Source organism: Rana temporaria, chromosome 2 (assembly GCF_905171775.1).
Source record: "Rana temporaria chromosome 2, aRanTem1.1, whole genome shotgun sequence".
Classification (NCBI taxonomy): domain Eukaryota; kingdom Metazoa; phylum Chordata; class Amphibia; order Anura; family Ranidae; genus Rana; species Rana temporaria.
The window spans coordinates 76,081,258-76,100,569 of NC_053490.1; the positions used below are offsets into that span (position 1 = coordinate 76,081,258).

The 19,312-nt window shown below is 40.1% G+C and overlaps 1 protein-coding gene across 8 annotated transcripts in view; it reads right to left on the reverse strand.

Moving 5' to 3' along the window:
• Nucleotides 1-4,698: 4,698 nt before the first annotated feature.
• NBEA (neurobeachin) overlaps nt 4,699-19,312 on the reverse strand; it is a 793,834-nt gene continuing 779,220 nt past the window's right edge. For all 8 annotated transcript variants that reach the window (XM_040340410.1, XM_040340408.1, XM_040340406.1 and 5 more), the window contains 4 exons: nt 18,163-18,264; nt 8,530-8,726; nt 7,066-7,217; nt 4,699-5,405 (listed from right to left, as the gene is read on the reverse strand). In XM_040340410.1, the coding sequence (XP_040196344.1) occupies nt 5,315-5,405; nt 7,066-7,217; nt 8,530-8,726; nt 18,163-18,264 (542 nt within the window). In that variant the 3' untranslated portion in view covers nt 4,699-5,314. The remainder of the gene's footprint in view (nt 5,406-7,065; nt 7,218-8,529; nt 8,727-18,162; nt 18,265-19,312) is intronic.

Consider the following 19,312-nt stretch of genomic DNA (forward strand, 5'->3'; position numbering starts at 1 on the left):
GTGCTCAGCCCTTACAGCGGCTCGATCGGATGGAGGTCTGACCTTTCTAGGTATTACCAGGCGGCCCAGCATCCTGGTTTACATTACCTTCATATAAGTGGATGGAAATTGAGAAATTGTGGCTAGCACCGGTCTATCCTAACAACCTACTGTGGAGTGAAAATGCGGAGGTAGACCCCGAACATATGCTTGGCCCAATGTTGGTGCTCCAACGGCTGTGGCGCAAGTTGCTACTCCAACATAAGCTGACCTCTGACAGCTCGCTCCTGACCTCCTTTGCCTGTAACCCCAAGGTGCCAGACATCCTCACCCACTGAATGTGTTTTCCATGGACCTCGCGGAATCTCTTCCACTTTGGCGACCTAGTGGACCCTCTGACCCATAGATTACGCCCCTTTGCCGAGCTACAGACCCAATATGATCTCCCGAGTTGGGAATTCTACTGGTATCTCCAAATACGCCACTATGCCTTAACGATAGCACCGAAATTGCAGTTTTCTCCCCCGACCCCATTTGAACTCTTGATTCTAGCGGGCTCAGCCCAGAGGGGATTGATTTCAGCGATTTACACTATACTGAACGCCTGGCCCATGGAAGTAAAGGGCAAGCATGCGTACATGACTAAATGGGAAAGGCTCTTGGTGAGGAGATCCCTGTGGAACAATGGCGTGAGATCTGGACACAGGCAGCAAAAAGTTTGATTTGCACACTATATAAAGAAAATACCTATAAAATCCTATGCTTCTGGTACATGACCCCAGACGTCCTCCACGCCATATACCCCACTAGTTCAGACCGCTGTTGGCGTTGCCTTGGGGCAAGGGGTACCCTCCTACATATTTATTGGAGCTGCCCGCTGATAGCCTCTTTCTGGGACTCGGTCCGGCAGCTGCTGGAGCGACTTCTAGACAGACAGATTCTCTTCACCCCAAAATATTTCCTCCTGGGCCTATCACCGCTAAAGCTCTCGTCCCCTTATAAGAAACTGGCCCAAAACATCCTTGCAATTTTACATTAAGGAACATTATTCTGAAATCGTTCAACAGTTTTTTGATGCAGCTTTTCACAGATTGGTGGACCTCTGCCCATCTATACTTCTGAGATACACTGACTCTTTAAGGCCGGGTTTACACTGGTACAACACAACAGTTGTATGACTGTGGATCCGACTTTGCCCTGCGACTTGAAGTGCGACTTCAATTAATGGGGATCCAACTTTGATCCCGACAATGCAGGCACTTTGTGTCTGGTATGAATCTTTAGGGGGAATTCCACACCAAATGTAAAAAAAATACGGTGACCCACCCCCCCCCCATGTTGAGGGCATGCGGCCTGGTACGGTTCAGGAGGGAGGCTCATCCCCATTTTCTTTCCTGACCTGCCAGGCTAGGATAAGGGTCTGATATGGATTTTGGGGGGACCACCACGCTGTTTTTTCGGCGTGGGGGTTCCCCTTAAAATTCATACCAGACTGAAGGGCCTGGTATGCTATTGGAGGGGGAACACATTACTTTTTTTTTTTTTTTTTCATTTTTGCAAGGGGTTACTCTTCAAAATCATCAGATCACAAGTTGCATGCCAAAGTCGGATCAGTTAAGACGGCGATCCGACTTCAGTGATATTAAATGGGCTGAAGTAGGATCAGAGTCGGACCAAAGTAGTACAGGGAGCATTTTCAAAGTCAGGCCAACAGGTCATGTTTTCAGGATGAAACAGCTGTGGTAATTACTAAGGCAGTGAAACTGATCAAATCACCTGTGCAAAATAATGGAAATGCCTGAAAACATGACCTGTTGGAGCGCCTTGAGGACTGGAGTTAAGAAACACTACTCTAAGATGCCCTTTTTATACCCAATCATATTACTGACCTTTACCAATTACTCTAATTAGCTGCAAAATGTTCTTCCAGCTCTTCCTTGTTAACACCACTTACTTTGCCAGGTTCTGTGCCCTGTCCCAACTTTTTTTTCTTAAAATGGTACATTTTCTCAGTTTAACTACTTCAATACAGGGCACTTTCACTCCCTTCCTGCCCAGGCCATTTTTCAGCGATGTCGCACTTTGAATGACAGTTTCGGTCACAGTACCCAAATACATTATTTATAGAAGAAAACAAAAAAATATCAAAGTTTGAAAAAAAAAGTTATGTTTCCTAGTTTCTGTCTGAAAATTTGGTAAATAAGTAATTTTTTCCCTTTACCGATGTGCACTAAGAAGGCTGCACTGAAGAGGAGGCACTAATATGTAGCACTGATGGGCACTAGGTTGCACTGATAGGCATAACTGATGGGCACAGAGTGGCATCACTAATGTGCACTACTGGGGCTGCATTGTAATCAGGGAACTTTTCATATCTTCCCTGTGAGGAGATGTCACTGATCAGTTCTCCTCACCTCACACTCTGTCAGTGTGAGGCGTGGAGAGCAGATAAACGTCACTTCCTCGTTTACATGTGATCGGCTGTGTTTGGACACAGCCAATCACATAGGCAAATAGCCGCTGCGGTTCTTTGCCGAGATCAATGTCACCCCATGTCCTAGGAACACTGCACGTGTGCAATCACGGCTAAACTGGGTGACTTCATATGACATTGTCCCAAAACGAGAGCCGCACCACTCCGCCGTAATTTGATGGTGGGTGGGCGGCAAGTAGTTAAACATTGGATATATTTTCTATTGGGAAAAAAGTATGGGTTTATGAGATTTACAAATAATTGCATTCTGTTTGTATGTAAATTTTGCACCGCCTACCAACTTTTTGGGAATTGCCGTTGTACTCCATCTGATTTATGCGTAAAATACCTTACATAGTTGGTAAGATTGAACCTGTCAATATAATTTCCCATATCCCTGTATATTCTATGATGCCCATCTAGGAGTTTTTTAAAACTATCTACACTTCCCCCTGACACCATTGATTGTGGAAGTGAGTTACACATCCTTACCGCTCTGACAATAAAGAACGCCCTACACAGCTTAGAATTGAACAGCTTCTCCTCCAATTTTATTCTGTGGTTGTTTATCTCCTCTCATGCATCTCTTTTCCAGGCAGAATAAGTTCAATGCTTGCCATTACAGTGCCTTGAAAAAGTATTTATACCCATTGAAATTTTCCAAATTGTGTCATGTTACAACCAAAAACATAAATGCATATTATTGGGATTTTATGTGATAGACCAACAAAAAGTGGCACATAATTGTGAAAGTGGAAGGGGAAATGATAAATGATTTTACATTTTTTTTTTACAAATAAATATGTGAAAAGTGTGGCGTGCATTTGTATTCAATTATTTTTGGGGATGTTTCTACCAGCTTTGCACAACTAGAAAAGTGAAAATGTTGCCCATTCTTCTTTGCCAAATAGCTCAAGCTCTGTCAGATTGGATGGAGAGTGTCTGTGAACAGCAATTTTCAAGTCTCGCCACAGATTATCGTTGGATTTAGGTCCCAAGACAGAGCTATGGGGCAGACCAACATTTATTAGCTGTAAAAATAACATAAAACTGCAAAAAAATATAAAGAATGAGAAAAAGTTGGTTGTTTGCATATTTTATTTTTCTTTTTTTTTTCCTCAATTCTTTTTTTTTTTTTATTTCCAACTGAACACATCTGGCATATTTTACATTTTTGCAATAAAACATGGTTACAATAGCTTAAGGAATTGATATATCCAAAATATTTCACCAAGATTTCAAGATGAAATGAATTTGTCTTCCAGGTGTTCAATATCCTCCAATTCTAAATCTACAACTCAAGATATTGCTTACAGACTGATGAATAACTTAATATTTACGCAGACTCCGAAAATGTCTCGGAATCCAATTTTTATCTTTTTTTTTCGCTTTTAAATACAAACAACAATGTAGAAGAAACTCAGTGGTAAAACTTACTAATACAAGGTGATGAACAAATAATTAATCACATCAATAAATAATGATATGTTTCTGGTGCAAAGTGCCAATACAAATAATTTTTTTATTTGACTTTTTTTTCTCTTAAAATAAATGACTGCAAGTGTGTGTAAATTTTTGAGAAAATTACATTCCTGTTACATGCCTCATAGCCCTACTGACACAATATGTACATCTATGACAATACAGTCACTAAATATACAAAGAAAGAACAAGTGGATTGACCCCTGGATGTGTCATTTTAACAGTACACTGTGCAGAAAATCCTGACAGCCATCAATTTAGTAGATAAAACACACAGCATCATCAGTGTCTTAGGCTAAGAATTTGGCTTTTTGGTGATGCCGTCACTGCATCTTGGTAGACCGGCACCATTTTATTTTTTTTGCCTAAGCAATTCAATAAAAAAAAAAACACATAAATCACCTTCTGTCTTCCCTGACCTCTGCTACTTGTTTGCTGTGGAGAAGTTTCAATTTCTGGTCAAAAACTGGAGTAGTTCGGCACCATAAAATATAAATACCCTTTTCGGGGGGGGGGGACACCAGGGCATATGTAATTGTTGCCTTATCTCTCTTTTATGATGATCATAAATAAAATAGGTACAGCAAGTGTGAGAGATCTATGGCAAACCATGGCTTCATATCCCTATGTTACGAAGGTTTATGGGATTTGACGTGAAATAAAATAAAATAAAAAATAAAACACAAAAGTGCAAAGCATATATTGGTGTGAATGTTAAAAGGATTGGATAGAACCATATTCAACCTTTTAAAGCAAGCCGCGTCTTTTTTTTTTACCTTTCCAGAATATACCTGTTCCACCAGGTTTAAAGTACAAGCACAGTTTAGCTTCACGATAAAACTAAGAAACTTTTTTTTTGTTTGTTCTTTATACAAGGTTTTACTTTTACAAAAGTATCCCTTTTTAAAGTTAAAGATGTGCATCTGATGTACAAAGTATCAAACATATTTTTTTTTATTTTTTTATTTTTTTCACAGCTTGAAAAGAGGCTGGAAATGGGATGTAAGACATGTGGACTAAACACCATCATAGCTTGGACACATAGTCTTCTCCAGAATGTCTTGTTTACGCAGTGTGTCCCACCAGTTTTTGTTTTTTTTTCTTAGAAAGAATGAAAATTTTAATAATTCTGAGACTCCATTTCATCGTCAGTTTGCATGGTACAAGCGTGCCTTTAGCAGCTGGTGTTCAGTTGTGAAAAAGAAACACAATGAAAAGTGGCTTTGCTGACTACAATGTACAGCTATTGCTGGGTGTAATGGAATGTACAACGGAGGAGCTCTACGCAGACTTGCTTTTCCACCGGAGGTGGCAACGCCGAGGAACTGCAGCGCTTGTGCTCTCAGCATGAAAACTTGGCATTCAGCACTTCAGTCAACCTCAGTATCTGTTCTGATGTTCGTAATGCCACCGATTAAAATCTATGTTAAAAGCTACAATGCTACCAGAAGCCATGCCAGTGATCAATGTCCTGTAAGGAGAGAAAAATGAAACGGATCAAGAACTATTCTTTGCATTCATTGCCTTACATAAAGTAGGCCAAAACACATACAATGGAGCTGTTTTTACCTGTCAAAGATTTGTATGTCTGTCTATCTAGTCCTCTAAAGCCTGGTGCACACTAGTATTTTTTTATTTCAACCTGAATAAAAATACCGGAAGTGCACAGGTAGGGCACAGGAAGAGTTGCTATACTAGCAAGCCAATGTTGGTACACAATCTCCCTTGCTGTGCTATTGTGTTCTGACAGGGAGACAGCCCCTGGCCAGAAGACACCGGTCAGCACTCTCAGTCATTGACCGATCGGCAGACCTTTTCTAATCATGCCTCTTCGATCAGCTGCTGTACACACGGGCTGAATGTCGGACAGTTTCTATTGAATCGGCCAATGCGGCCCAATATTCAGCGATGCCGCCCGATTGCTCACACACACACACACACTACCAGTGCCGGCACCCCCTGCTCTTTTCGGGTTCCCCTTGCCTCTCTGCGGGCCCAGGAGTGACATGGCAGGTGCTGGAGGGGACACATGTCTGCTCTCCTCCCCCTTCTTGTTGTGACATGGAACGTGACGTCTATGACATCACTTCCAGACCAGACTCTCAGTGTCCCCGGATAGCTTAGCCTAGCAAAGATGTTTTGCAATTTGATCTGTAGCTGCTGACTTTTAATATAAGGATCCAGTGATGTCCTCACCCAAGCTGATTCTTCATCAAGCACTGGTATTTTCCTAATGCACATGCATGAGTTGCGGTGCTTTTTGTGTATGGCCTGCAGTCTTCTGGGACCTGTGATGTGTCCCAGAAGGCTGCAGGGGAAGGGCTGAATCCTTGGTTCAGATCTTTTTGGTGCATTTGACTGGAAGTGGGAGCAGGTAACTGTCAAAACTAAGACCAGAGAAAAGACTGGACAGCCGCACTTCCTCAAAATTCTTAAAAATTGCCTTTAATGGTAAAAAATGGAAACAACACTACAAATCACAGCAGACAGTGGGGTGGATAGCCGACGCGTTTCGCACTGGGGTATCAGCGCTTAGTCATAGCTTAGTTTTTTTGTGCATTGCCAGCACCCACGCTTCTGAGAGGACACGGATTGCTGAGTGCACTCACCTAGAGCAGCAGTTTCCCTTTTCTCTAACTGTCAAAACTAAGTACCAGCTCTCCCCTCCCGCCCAAAAAGGGGGGAAAACTTTTTTCAAGTGAAGTTCTGGTTTAAGGACGCCGGCGGGTGCCAGTGTTAGAATACTGCAAGTTTTTACTATTAACATACTCTATCATGTCTAGAAATAGCACATGCTGTATTTTAATAGTGTTTTTTTACTGAATTGCAAACACATTTTTGAAAAACACTAAGTTATTTTACAGCTGATCTTAAAGTGGCAGGTAACATTTTGTGAATTGGGCCCAGTATTGTGTGGTCAGAACATAAAAAATGTACGATTGATACCTTTTTAGTTTTTTTATCAGTACCAGGCACAATGCTGTTGAATGACTTGCTGACTAATATACAGGCTACTCATTGTTATGTATTTAGCAATATGAATTGTAGGCCAACTGATTTGGAACAAGTTTTTACAATTTAATTAACTTCTCTATGTGCATATTAAAAGTTAAACATAGTTGTAGACTCACCTTTGATCATGTGACAGATCCATTGCTCGGATTCCAGCATCACATCCGGGGTAAATATAGAGCTGTTTGAAATCACAAGCTTGCCAGACTTCTACAACACCATTATCTCCACCAGTCACAAGGTTCTGGCCATCACTGCTCAGAAGGATTGCCTGGATAAAAAAAGAACATAACATTCATTCACAGCCGTTTCAATGAGATTAATTATTATGGCAGAAAATTTAGACAGCACTAGACAAAAATGATGATTTACTGGCTAGGCAAAGTTCTCCAGCCAGGAAGTGAGCCCTGGCAATAAAGTAAAACCTTGGGGCAATAGCGCCTTCTAAGTTTATGAGCCATTATTATTTATTATACATGTATGGCAATTTGATGTTTAACACCATTCTTATTTCACAATACTGATATTCTGTTTGCATCAACTAGACATTTATCTCCTTAACGTTCACAGCAGCATATCGAATTGCAGATTGAGCGGTCTTCTCTTTTATCATACTTTCCCATGAAAATACAGATTCATATTGTGCTGTAAGAACCTACTGTTTCCTAAATTACTTTGAAATGAAGTTTGCACACTCAAAAAAAATGGAGTATCTGGACAGTACAATCCCTTTTCAGTCACCTGTATGAACAGCAGTCCACCATCGCTCATAACTTTGGGGCTTTCTTCAGCTTAACACAGTGTGGCCTGAGATATCCATTAGAAATCAGAAGGAAGATGCTAGTTGATTGCTATTGGTAACAGACAGGACTTTTCCAGGACACGTTTTATGCATTAGGTCTGGAAGAAAGTGCATTTTGCTAGCCATATTTACTGCAATTTCCAGCAAAGTATATGCCAATTATACCCATAAGCAAGTCTGCCAAGAATTATAACAGGATTACAGTCTTTTGGGGACCAGCACAGACTTCAGGCTCTGTTTAAGGGTAAGCTCCACTCAAAATAATTTCAGTTAAACTACATCCAAAACCTAAACTTTTTTATTTTGGTTAGAGCAGAAAAAGGTTAAACCCTTGTCATGATTTTGTCGTTTGTGTGTTTTTTGGGAAGATTTTTCTTCACTCCCTGTCCTGTAAGCACAACAGGAAATATTTTTAAAGTTAGTGTCCCCATTGGAAATTTTTCCTATATTCCTGTTTTGATGACTGTCTGCAGAATCACTGTTTTAAAAGTTCATTTTAAGAACTAGCTGATGCACCAAAGGGGCCAATTAGCACACTAGGCATAAATATACCTGATTTTTTAATGGGTGAAGCAAAAATGTTGTGAATTTTGGTAATACGCTTCTAAATATCAGATGTAAAAGTAACACAATAAATGCAAAATATGAACATCTATACCACGTTGTGTTGCCCGCATTCACAAACTATTAGTAGCACTTTTCCAGTTTTTGAGAATCTTGGGGTTCGATATTTTAGCTTGAAGATGCTGAACACAAAAAAAAAACAGGTATCAACACCTACCCTGGTTGAATCGGTGATCTCCATCTGGCCCAGAAGCTTGCCATTAATGCTGAAGTTGCAAAACCGCCCTCTTTCATAATATATAATACAATGGCCTTCACTGGAAACAGAAATCAAACGAGGGTATAAGCAATTCTCCGGGCCCTCCAGTGCTCTGAGTAGATCTCCAGTGATGGTGTGGACCAAGCATGGACCCTCTGAAAATAAATAAATTAATTAAAAGGATCGCTTTGCATCATACTTGAGCTAGAGAAGAACAAGTTGTCACACGAAGCTGGATGAAAAAGCATATTCAGTGATTAGACAGTTGTGTACAAATGTCTGATTGCCCCATCAAATTCAGGTAAACAAGACAATCTGAGGACAAAGTAAACAGAGGTTTTCTTTTTACATAACTGGATAAGTGAAGTGAATCTTCACAAAATGTATTGTATGAACATTCCCAAACTGTTTGGTAAATCAGGTTCTCCATGTTCACTTTCAGGCATCACAATCCAATCTAAGATAACTCTTAAAGACCACGTAAACCCAACATATTCCACCTGTGCTTGTATGAAAAAGTATCCTGTACTTTTTGTATTGCTTCCTTTATGTTAAATCCCTGGTGTGCCTGCTCATTCCTATTTTATACTGAATGGGTTGAGGGTTTACAATCAGTTTAATCTAGCCCTGTGTCAATACACTCTACTTAGGCTGGATGGCATCAATGACATAAAGTAAACAATAATAATGCATTAAATAGGTATAATACAAATGAAACCTACTACAAACCTACTACAAAATGTTGTAATCTAGTATAAAGCATGTTATTCAGTGCCGGGAATGGGTGGAAGAGGGTTTGCATTTTGCACCATACCACCAAGAATTAAATAGAAAAATTTACAAAAAGCAGGTTTTTTAGGGTGTCCCTTTACTCACAAACTTCAAAAGTCAACAATCCATTTAATGAATCCATTAAAATCAGATTAAAACCAATAACCATAATCCGGTTTCATTCCATAGTATAAGGCTGAATTTACATATTTCATGCTACAACAGATATTACCATCGAAAACGTCCCGGGGTTGATTCAGCAAGTGGCACATGTGCAATGTAAAATTATAATTTAAGCTTTGTGTAATATTAAAATTTATAGATTCTTGTTTATTCTGTTTGTATACAGTTCAGTTTGCTACAAAACTCCTGAAGAAGCTGTGAACTTGGCGGAACATATTGAGTAATTGGGAACCCTAAAAGTCCTGCTTCTTGTAAATTTTTCTAGTATAAATTATGTGGAAAAGGAAAGTGAGCATAATGAAAACTTCAAGCAAGTTGAAGGCAACCTTGGTTCTTTTCTAGAGTGTGTAGCGTTTATTGGATGTCAAGTCCAACAGAGTTTATTCAAATTAATAATATTCAAAAGCCTTACGAGTCTCTTGAGAATACCAAGTTTTTCCGTTCATTTTATTTTAGCCACTTCCTCATCCTCCTCATTCACTAAAATATAGAGGAAGCTGATTTCTTTTTTATCTCGTTAACAAATAATGCTCCTTGGACGAGAATAACTGCCTACACAGGTTTTTCTGAGAAATACCCAAGGCCCTTCCTGCACCTATTTGCCATATTATTATGACAAGAAAAGAAAGCAGCAAGAAAGGGAAAATTAAGTGTAAGAAAACACGCAAATTTTATATAAAAATTAAGCAATTTAATTTAATCTCTTATCAAAAAAGGAGATTTTTTTGTCTCTCTATATTTCTAAAATCAATTATCAATTAGGTGCAGACATCTGCTGGATCTGAATACTACATCTTTCCATGCTCTAAGTTTCGATGGACTTAATACGTGGCTGAAGCTAGCACATATGTTAAGATGCAAGCGTCAATGCAAACACAGTAGCCACTGACAAACGACACAAAAAAAGGAGCTAAATTATTCAAAGCAAGTTGTAGGACATTCAGACAAGGTCATTGGGCTGTGAGGGAGGAAGTCGTACACAAATTTACTACAAGATTCTCTGTGGCACTCCTCCATTGTCTCTGAAAGTCAGAACACAGATGTAAAGAAAATGCACTGTTTCTGGGTGATCGCCCCTTTTGTTCTTTCATTGAATTGTGGATTATTCACTCCTCGCTGCACGTAAATGAAAGTAATTTGGCAGCTCAAAAAAAGTCACTGAGGGGTCTGTAATATTGTGAAGAGTACATCTCACATAATCATTGTTTTCCTGAAAAGCACAATATTGAACTCATTTTATATGGCCTTTCTCTCCGATGGCCTTTTAACATAAAGCTACTTAGTTTTAATGCTGCGTACACACGATAGGTTAGTCTGATGAAAACGGTCTGATGGACTGTTTTCATCAGACCAAACCGATCGTGTGTGGGTCCCATCGGTTATTTATCCATAGGTTAAAAAAATAGGAACTTGTTTTAAAATGATCTGATGGATAAAAAACCTATAGAAAAAAACGATCGTCTGTAGGTACGTCCATCGGTTAAAAATCCACGCATGCTCAGAATCAAGTCGACGCATGCTTGAAAAACATTTTTTTCAGCACGTCGTTGTGTTTTACGTCACACGTTTTGACACAATCGGTTTTTTAACTGATGGTGTGTAGGCATGACTGATCATCAGTCAGCTTCATCGGATAACTGATGGAAAAATCCCTCAGACCGTTTTCATCAGACTAACCTATCGTGTGTACAGGGCATTACTGTAAACAATCAATAAGCAATGCTAGTTACCTACTACTAGGTGTTTTTATTGCTCTTAATTTATAACAAGGCCTACAAGTGTCATTACAGAGTGAGGATTGATCATTAAATTATTTATCCATCTTTTTACATATCTGAAAATTCTATGTCCTAAAGTGTAAGTTCATTCTAACTTGAAAAATTGGGCTAAACAAGAAAAAATTCAATTGATTGCTCCATCCATGCTAAACAGAATGGAATGAGGAATCTGCAGTGCTTGCTTTTGTATTCAGACACCCGCAGTGGCCTGAATACCTGAACAGTGACAGCATCTGATAGGATACAGTCATTGTTTAGCTGATCATTTTTCAATAGGTCCACCAAATAGTTCAAATCTTGGCTGATTCCTGCAGAATTTCAGCCATGTATAGCTAGTTTTTTTTAATTCCAGAGGCCAGAATACAGCTGCCATTACTTATCTGGCTCCTTAAAGTGTGAGTGACAGTAATTTATGGCAGGGATTGGAAAGGAATGTCAATCATCCCTCTATCCCTACCTACAGTGTCTTGAAAAAGTATTCATACCCCTTGACATTTTCTACATTTACAACCCATCAGTTTGGTCGGACGGCCATGTCTTGGTAGGTTTGCAGTTGTGCCATACTCTTTCCATTTTCAGATGATGGATTGACCAGTGCTCCGTGAGATGTTCAAAGCTTGGGATAATTTTTTATAACCTAACTCTGCTTTAAACTTCTCCACAACTTTATCCCTTATCTATGGTGTGTTCCTTGGCCTTCATAATGCTGCTTTTTCACTGAGGTTATCTAACCAACCTCTGAGGGCTTCACAGAACAGCTGCATTTATACAGAGATTAAATTACACATAGGTGGACTCTATTTACTAAATAGGTGACTTCTTTAGTTAGGGGTATCAGAGTAAAGGGGGCTGAATACAAATGCACGTCACGCTTTTCAGAAATTTATTTATAAAAAATTTGGAAAATCACTTATCATTTTCCTTCCACTTCACAATTATGTGCCACTTTGTGTTGGTTTATCACGCAAAATCCCTATAAAATACATTTACGTTTTTGGTTGTAACATGACAAAATATGGAATCTTTCAAGGGATATTTCTTGTGGGTGTTACCCATGCTTTGCCATAGACTTCCATTAAATCGGCGGTTTTGCTGCGTTTTTTGAAAGTACACCAAAAGTCATACGCATGCAGGATGTTTAGTGCACTTTTAAAAAATGCACCAAAACTGCCAGATCTAATGAAAGCCTATGGCAAAGTACACGTAACCCACACAAAAACTGCAGTTACTGTGCTGCACCCGCAAGGTGGGGAATAATTGCTTCCCGAGATGTTCTTTCCTTCACTATACAGGCACGTCGTTGTGTTTTACGTCACTGCGTTCTGACACGATAATTTTTTTAACTGATGGTGTGTAGGCAAGACTGATGAAAGTCAGCTTCATCGGATATCTGATGAAAAAACCCATGTCCTTAGTCTGCTTGTCTTCAGCAAACTGTTTCTGGGACAACAGCCATGCAAACAAATTTGATGCAGTGTGTGGCATATGGTCTGAGCACTGACAGGCTGACCCCCCCCATCCCCTTCAGTCTCTGCAGCAATGCTGGCAGCACTCATACATCTATTTCCCAAAGGCAACCCTTTGGATGTGACGCTGAGCATGTGCACTGAACTTCTTTGGTCAACCATGGTGAGGCCTGTTCTGAGTAGAACCTGTCCTGTTAAACCGCTGTATTGTCTTGGCCACCATGCCACAGCTCAGTTTCAGGGTATTGCCAATCTTTTTTTAGCATAGGCCATATTTATGTAAAGCAACAATACATTTTTTTAGATTCTCAGGAGAGTTTTTTGCCATGAGGTACCATGTCTAACTTCCAGTGACCAGTATGAGAGAGTGAGAGCAATAACACCAAATGTAACACACCTGCTCCCCATTCACACCTGAGACCTTGTAACATTAACAAGTCACATGACACTGGGGAGGGAAAATGGCTAATTTGGCCTAATTTGGACATTTGCACTTAAAAAAAAGAAAAAAGTGTTAGGGAACACATTTATCAGGGGCACCTTGGCAATGTGGCTTCCATGTATTTGCAAATGTATGCGACTAAAATCTCTGTTTTTAACCTATTTTGAACAGATGCTTAAAATTGTGCTGGGGACCCCTTTTTGTACTTTTTTTAACTGACTTATTTCAGGATGTATGTATTATATAAAATACACATTTTTAAAATTCCACACGAAAGGAGTAAGATTATACAAAACGAGATAGGGAAAGACAGCCAAAGAGTTAACAAAAAAAAGTGGCAGCTGATAAAGCTAAAGTTTCAAATAGATTTGTGTCCAAAATGGGATTTACTCATGTCGGATAACCAGAGAAACTGAATAAATAATAGACTGACTATCAAATTAAAAAGGAAACCCACTCAATTAGAATGAGTGGCTTTTAACATATCTACTGAGGTTAAATGGTAAGGTAGACACTAACAGGCGTGTCCCCTCTATACGGGAGGTGGATCCTGATCAAAGCCACAGGCAGCTGAGGTATAAAGTGCAAGAGAGATTTTCAGAAGCTCTTCTGACATCTGTCCTCTTATTTAGAAAAAACACGCTAAATGAAACCAAATATACCAAAGCCTTCTCAGGAGAAAATCCAATCAAAGGATCTTAGAGTGTTCAGACAGGGACAAAATAGCTTGTAAGCTAATCATCTGGGAAAATTCATGTAAATCCACTGACTATTTAAAATATTGAACAAGTTCTAGGGAGGGTGGAACATTAATCAAAATCTGTTTCCACCACTTGGGCTATAAGATTAAAAAGGCGCACCAATCACAAATGCTGATGTGAAGTCTGTTGATGGGAATATGTGGAAGGGCGAGCCAACGTTAAACTTTCAGATATAGTAAGAGTTCTTGTGAATATTAGATATTATTTTAGAAAACCTATCACAAAGCCTTGGCTATTTAAAGTGTGCAAGTAATGAGGAAAAATGCATACACAGAAAAATCCATGTCAAAACAATCATCAGATCCTGGGATCTTTTAAATAACAAACATGTCATACTTGCATGCTCTGCGCAATGGTTTTGCACAAAGCAGCCCCGATCCTCCTTTTCTGGGGTTCCCTGCTGGCATTCCTGGCCCCTACCCCTTGCTGAGTGCCTTCATACCAAGCCACTTGCTATGGGGTCACTCATGCAAGCTCGATCCAGAGGCGCGCTCTGTGTGTTCCTCACAGGCTGTGATAGACAGCAGTAGGAACCAATGGTTGCAACTGCTGCCTCCATGTCCAATGAGGAGGGACAAAAAGCAGCCTGCTCTCCGGCACAGTGCTGGTTCCAGATCGAGTTCAGAAAAATATTTAGGGGGACTGGGGGGGATCCTATACACACACTTTAATTTTCCTGGAATAAAAGTAGAAGTCCATACAAAAACTAAAATCCCTGCATCTATAGACACCACCAATCTAACATTAATCCATCTATGCCTGTAAAGGAAACATTAGTATACATGCCTTTTTTGAGCCCGATCCGACCCAATCTCCAGCGGCGGAAGCTCTGCAGAGGACATGGCCGACAACAGCTGAAATGAATGGGAAGTGGTGTCACCCATAGACTTACTATAGGGCTTCCGTTGTCGTCCATGTCCTCAGCACCCACCTACACAGAAAAACTGCAGCTGACAGCTCAGCATGGGATCCGGGCAGATCGGGTGAGAGTGGCTTCCAAAAAAGTATGTATACTAATTTTTTTTTTTACATGGATAGATAGGTTAATGTTAGATCGGTGGTGTCTATAGATGCAGGGATTTTAGTTTTTGCATGCACTTCTACTTTAAGTATAACTAAAGGCAAAGGACAGAGTTGCGAGTGGTTGGAACCACTGTCATTTTTACTCTAATTGTCCTGCTCACCAATGTCTCTGGGACTGAATGCGAGGGTAAATCCAAAATGTTAAGTTGCCACAAGAACAGGAATAGAGGGCAAAAATATTCCATTGTAGACACTCTTTCCTATGACATCTGTCTAAGAATGTATATCCCATACAATAGAAAGACATCTTCTCATACCCTGTTGATTCCACAGGACAATGAGTGAAAGGAATCCCCTAATGAGACACAGATAAGGGAAAAAACAACCTCTCAGTAGTTTTTAATCTCCCCTCTCTTGAGCCTCCCTATTGGTCACTGGGGACTACTATCACACTCAAATTCTATAGGACAGCTACAGTTTTTACAATGCTTTATTTTTGTATTTATAGTTTAAAGTGGAACTTCACTTTCCCAATCAGAATTGATTATTTTTAATACTTATGCTGCTAGCATTAGTAAATAGATAGAAAATTATATCATATTTACTTTTTTTTTTTTACATTTCTTCAGTTACTTCCTGTTCTTCTGCCTAGGCAAATAATGTCATGCATCCCAGGAGTCTTCAGGAGGAGAGGAGAGAAGGAGGGTTTTCTCAGCTAAGCATACTCTTCTGCATGCATACTTGGCAAATGCTACATTAATCATTTGCCCTTACTCAAGATGGCCACAGCCAGAAATGCTAAAGGGTGTTTTTCAAGGCGATTTCTTACCAAAATAAAGCAACGTGACATGCATGCATGCATGCATGGGGGAGTTTGCTTTGAATATTAACAAATGAATTAAATTGCATTTTTGGTTTGTGGTGCTCCGATGCAGTGAAGATCTGCTTTAAAGAAAAGTTCAGAAGTACAGTATGCGAGCCCCGTCACATGTCCCAAAAGTAGCCAACCACTTGGGTGAAACTTTTGGTCAATCCTTCCACCACGTAAAGTAGAATTCCAGGATACCACCTAATTAGTCTTAAAAATACTCCATTACCCCTTCCAACACCTATGCTGACTAAGCTATGTAAAAAAATATGTATAAACGTTTCAGCCTGCTCTGGTCCAGTCACACAATCCCCTGTGCCAGCCAGCGGCAGCTGCAGGGGAGTGGAGAGTGTGCTCAACAATGGCTGGAATTCCTGGAAGCAGTGACGTCACCTATAGGCTTCCTACGACCCATCTGTTTTTGGAGCTCCCTCCTCTCACCTACAGCCACTGCTGACGCAGGGGAGTCTAATCCCATGACTGGACCAGAGAGGCCTGGAAATAGGTAAGTATACACATTTCTTACATAGCTTAGTCAGCATAAGTGTTGGGGGGGGGAGAAGGGAGCAATTTTAAGAGTAGAATTAGCCTGGAATTCTAATTAATTCAGACAAGTGGGAAGACCCTTCTAATCTGTATGTAAAGCAACACATACACATTAAAGATTACTGGGTCCCACAGCAAGGTCCTTTGGCAATATTGTAACATTTCTCTGAAACAGCATCTGTCATCTAATGGTAAACATATCACTGTAAAGAAGGAAGGTGGGGAAATTAAACATGGTTCTTTGTTTAATTCAGCTTTTAGTGTAATTCATAAATGTCAAACCTAAAGTGACAGTAAATGATATCCTTATTCTTCAAAAATAATCCATACACATCCACTACTTAATGGCCCTGTAATCATTTTTATTACAGTGTTTTTTTTTACCGTCTTGTAAAATCCTCCGTGAGCTACTGAATTTCTCAATTTTCCACCCACTTGTGTTTGTTTGGAAGAAGCTGTGCACAATAGTTGTGGTAGTGTGCATTGCTCTGTGCTCACTACACATCTTATAATCCATAGTCACCCAGATATCAAGCCATTGTGCTGCAAGTTTGACTTTCCAAGCTTCACAAGTTTGTTGCACAATTGCAGTAAGTCCGAATTACATGACTCCAGATCAACTTTCTTTGCAAACATTCTGCAAGTTCAGGTTCAGTTATGATGTGCAATAGTCATCCGACCATAAGGGGTCACTGTGACATGCAGAGCTCTTGCTGTAGACTCACCACTGCAACTTTGCTCTTGCTAGAGACTTGCCATGCAAATTTGCTACAAAATTGGAAAAGTGTCAACTAGAACTTGTGCTTCAAGTGCTTTGCAAGTGTACAACTTGCCTGTGAAAATGTGCAGCAAGTTAACAGACTTACAATTCAACACTGCAACAAATTTGTGACAAGTTATCCTTGCCATCTGGGCACTAGTCCATCTAGGAAGCGATTAAAAGGGGGTGGCTTTTACAGTGGGGCCATGAAGTAAGAACATTGCCACCCTCTAAGAGGAAGTTGAATGACAGCAGAAAAAAAATTACTGTATATACTCGAGTATAAGCCGATCCGAATATTAAAAAATGGGAAAATTATTAACTCGAGTATAAGCCTAGGGTGACCATCTGCATGCCTCACTGTGCCTCACCTTGCCTCACTGTGTCCATGTGCGTGCCTCACTGTGCCCATGCCTAGACTGATGTTTAACATGGGACAACAAACTTTGCACACTTGTAGAGGAGAAATGGGACTACATGTGTGCCAAGTTCCGGGTCCAGTGGGCCTACGACTGGCCAGTACCAGGTCCCCAAAGTCACCGGAGAAATTACCATTTAACATGGTAACCTATGGAAGGGGTGCCCGGATTTGAAAAATCGGTGCTCCCCGGCCGTAGGTCTCCTGGACAACAAACTTTGCATACAAAAAAATGTGCTGAAAAACCCGGCTTATACTCGAGTATATACGGTAATCTGGTGGAGGCTGAGAGACTTACTCATCCTCAATATCAGCACCAGTGTTTTCAAAAACTGATAAATTTAAATTGTAAAGCAGGGAAGTTCACAACCTTAGTAAAAACACTTAATTGTGTATCATGTCCCAATAGGTTTGCACAGGTTCCTAATGCATTGTACTCAGATAAGTGACATTCAAACTTTGCTGGAAGCCATGTTGTCTGTCTACAACCTCTTAAAGTTAACATGGATTAAATTTTTTTATTAACAACTTTTGTCAATATGATTCTGAATGAAAATGATACAATATGAACAAACCTTTAGCTCCACTGATGACGAGACCCAGTTCAGCGCATACTGATACACAGACAACTTCATGGTCATGGCCAGTCAGGACAGCCCTGGGAGCTGGGTAATCACCTGAAATATTGGAGGTAAAAAACATTTAGGACCATAAAAGAGTCAGAATACATACGATAGGATATTTTTTTTTTTTGTAATAGAACCATAAAATATTAGTTATATAATCACACTTTGCTCTGAAGAACAGAATCTGTAATTTTGGTTATGAAAAATACACAGTTTTGTTAGGCAATCTTAAAGTAATTCTAAGCCCAGGTTCACACTGGGTACGATTTGGTACGATTTGAGATGCGATTTCACATGTCAAATCGCATGTCAAATCGGCGGCATTTGCCGGCAATTGTCGGCAATGGCACCGTCCTAATCAGTGCGACGCCGCATCTGCGGTGCTGCACCGATTTCAAAAAGTAGTTCCTGTACTACTTTTTGCGATTTCGGGCCGCGATTTACATTGAACCCTGCACAGATGTCTCTTAAATCGTGGCCGAAATCGCGGCAAAACCGCAGCCGCGAAATCGCGGTAAAATCGCGATTTTACCGCGATTTTGAATTCGCAGCAGTGTGAACCTAGCCTAAAGGAAATAATTAAAAAAAAAAGAAAAGAAAAAAGAAAAACAATGTTATGCTTACCTGCTCTGTGCAATGGTTTTGCACAGACCAGCCCTGATCCTCTTCATTTTCATCTTCTTCGAGTACCCCGCCAGTGGTTCTGGCTCTTTCCCCTAGCCAAGTGCACCCAATAGCAAGCCTCTTGGGGGCACCCAGTGAAAAGAGGAGGGGCCATGAGTGCTGCCAGAGCACCCCAGAAAAGGAGGATCAGGGCTGTGCTGTGCAAAACCCTTGCACATAGCAGGTAAGTATAACATGTTTGTTAATTAAAAAAAAAAACGAACCTTTACAATCACTTTAATGCATAGAATGCATTAAGATAAAAACCTTAAACCTTTAGAACCACTTAAAATCGCAAACTGTAAAATTATAAATCTATGGCAAAAAAACACACAATCTACTATGTATACAGAACCAAAAAGCAGATATTCTATTTGAAATGCATACATTGCTTTAGAAACATCAATCTTTAGCACTCAAGTTGTGCCGACTTATG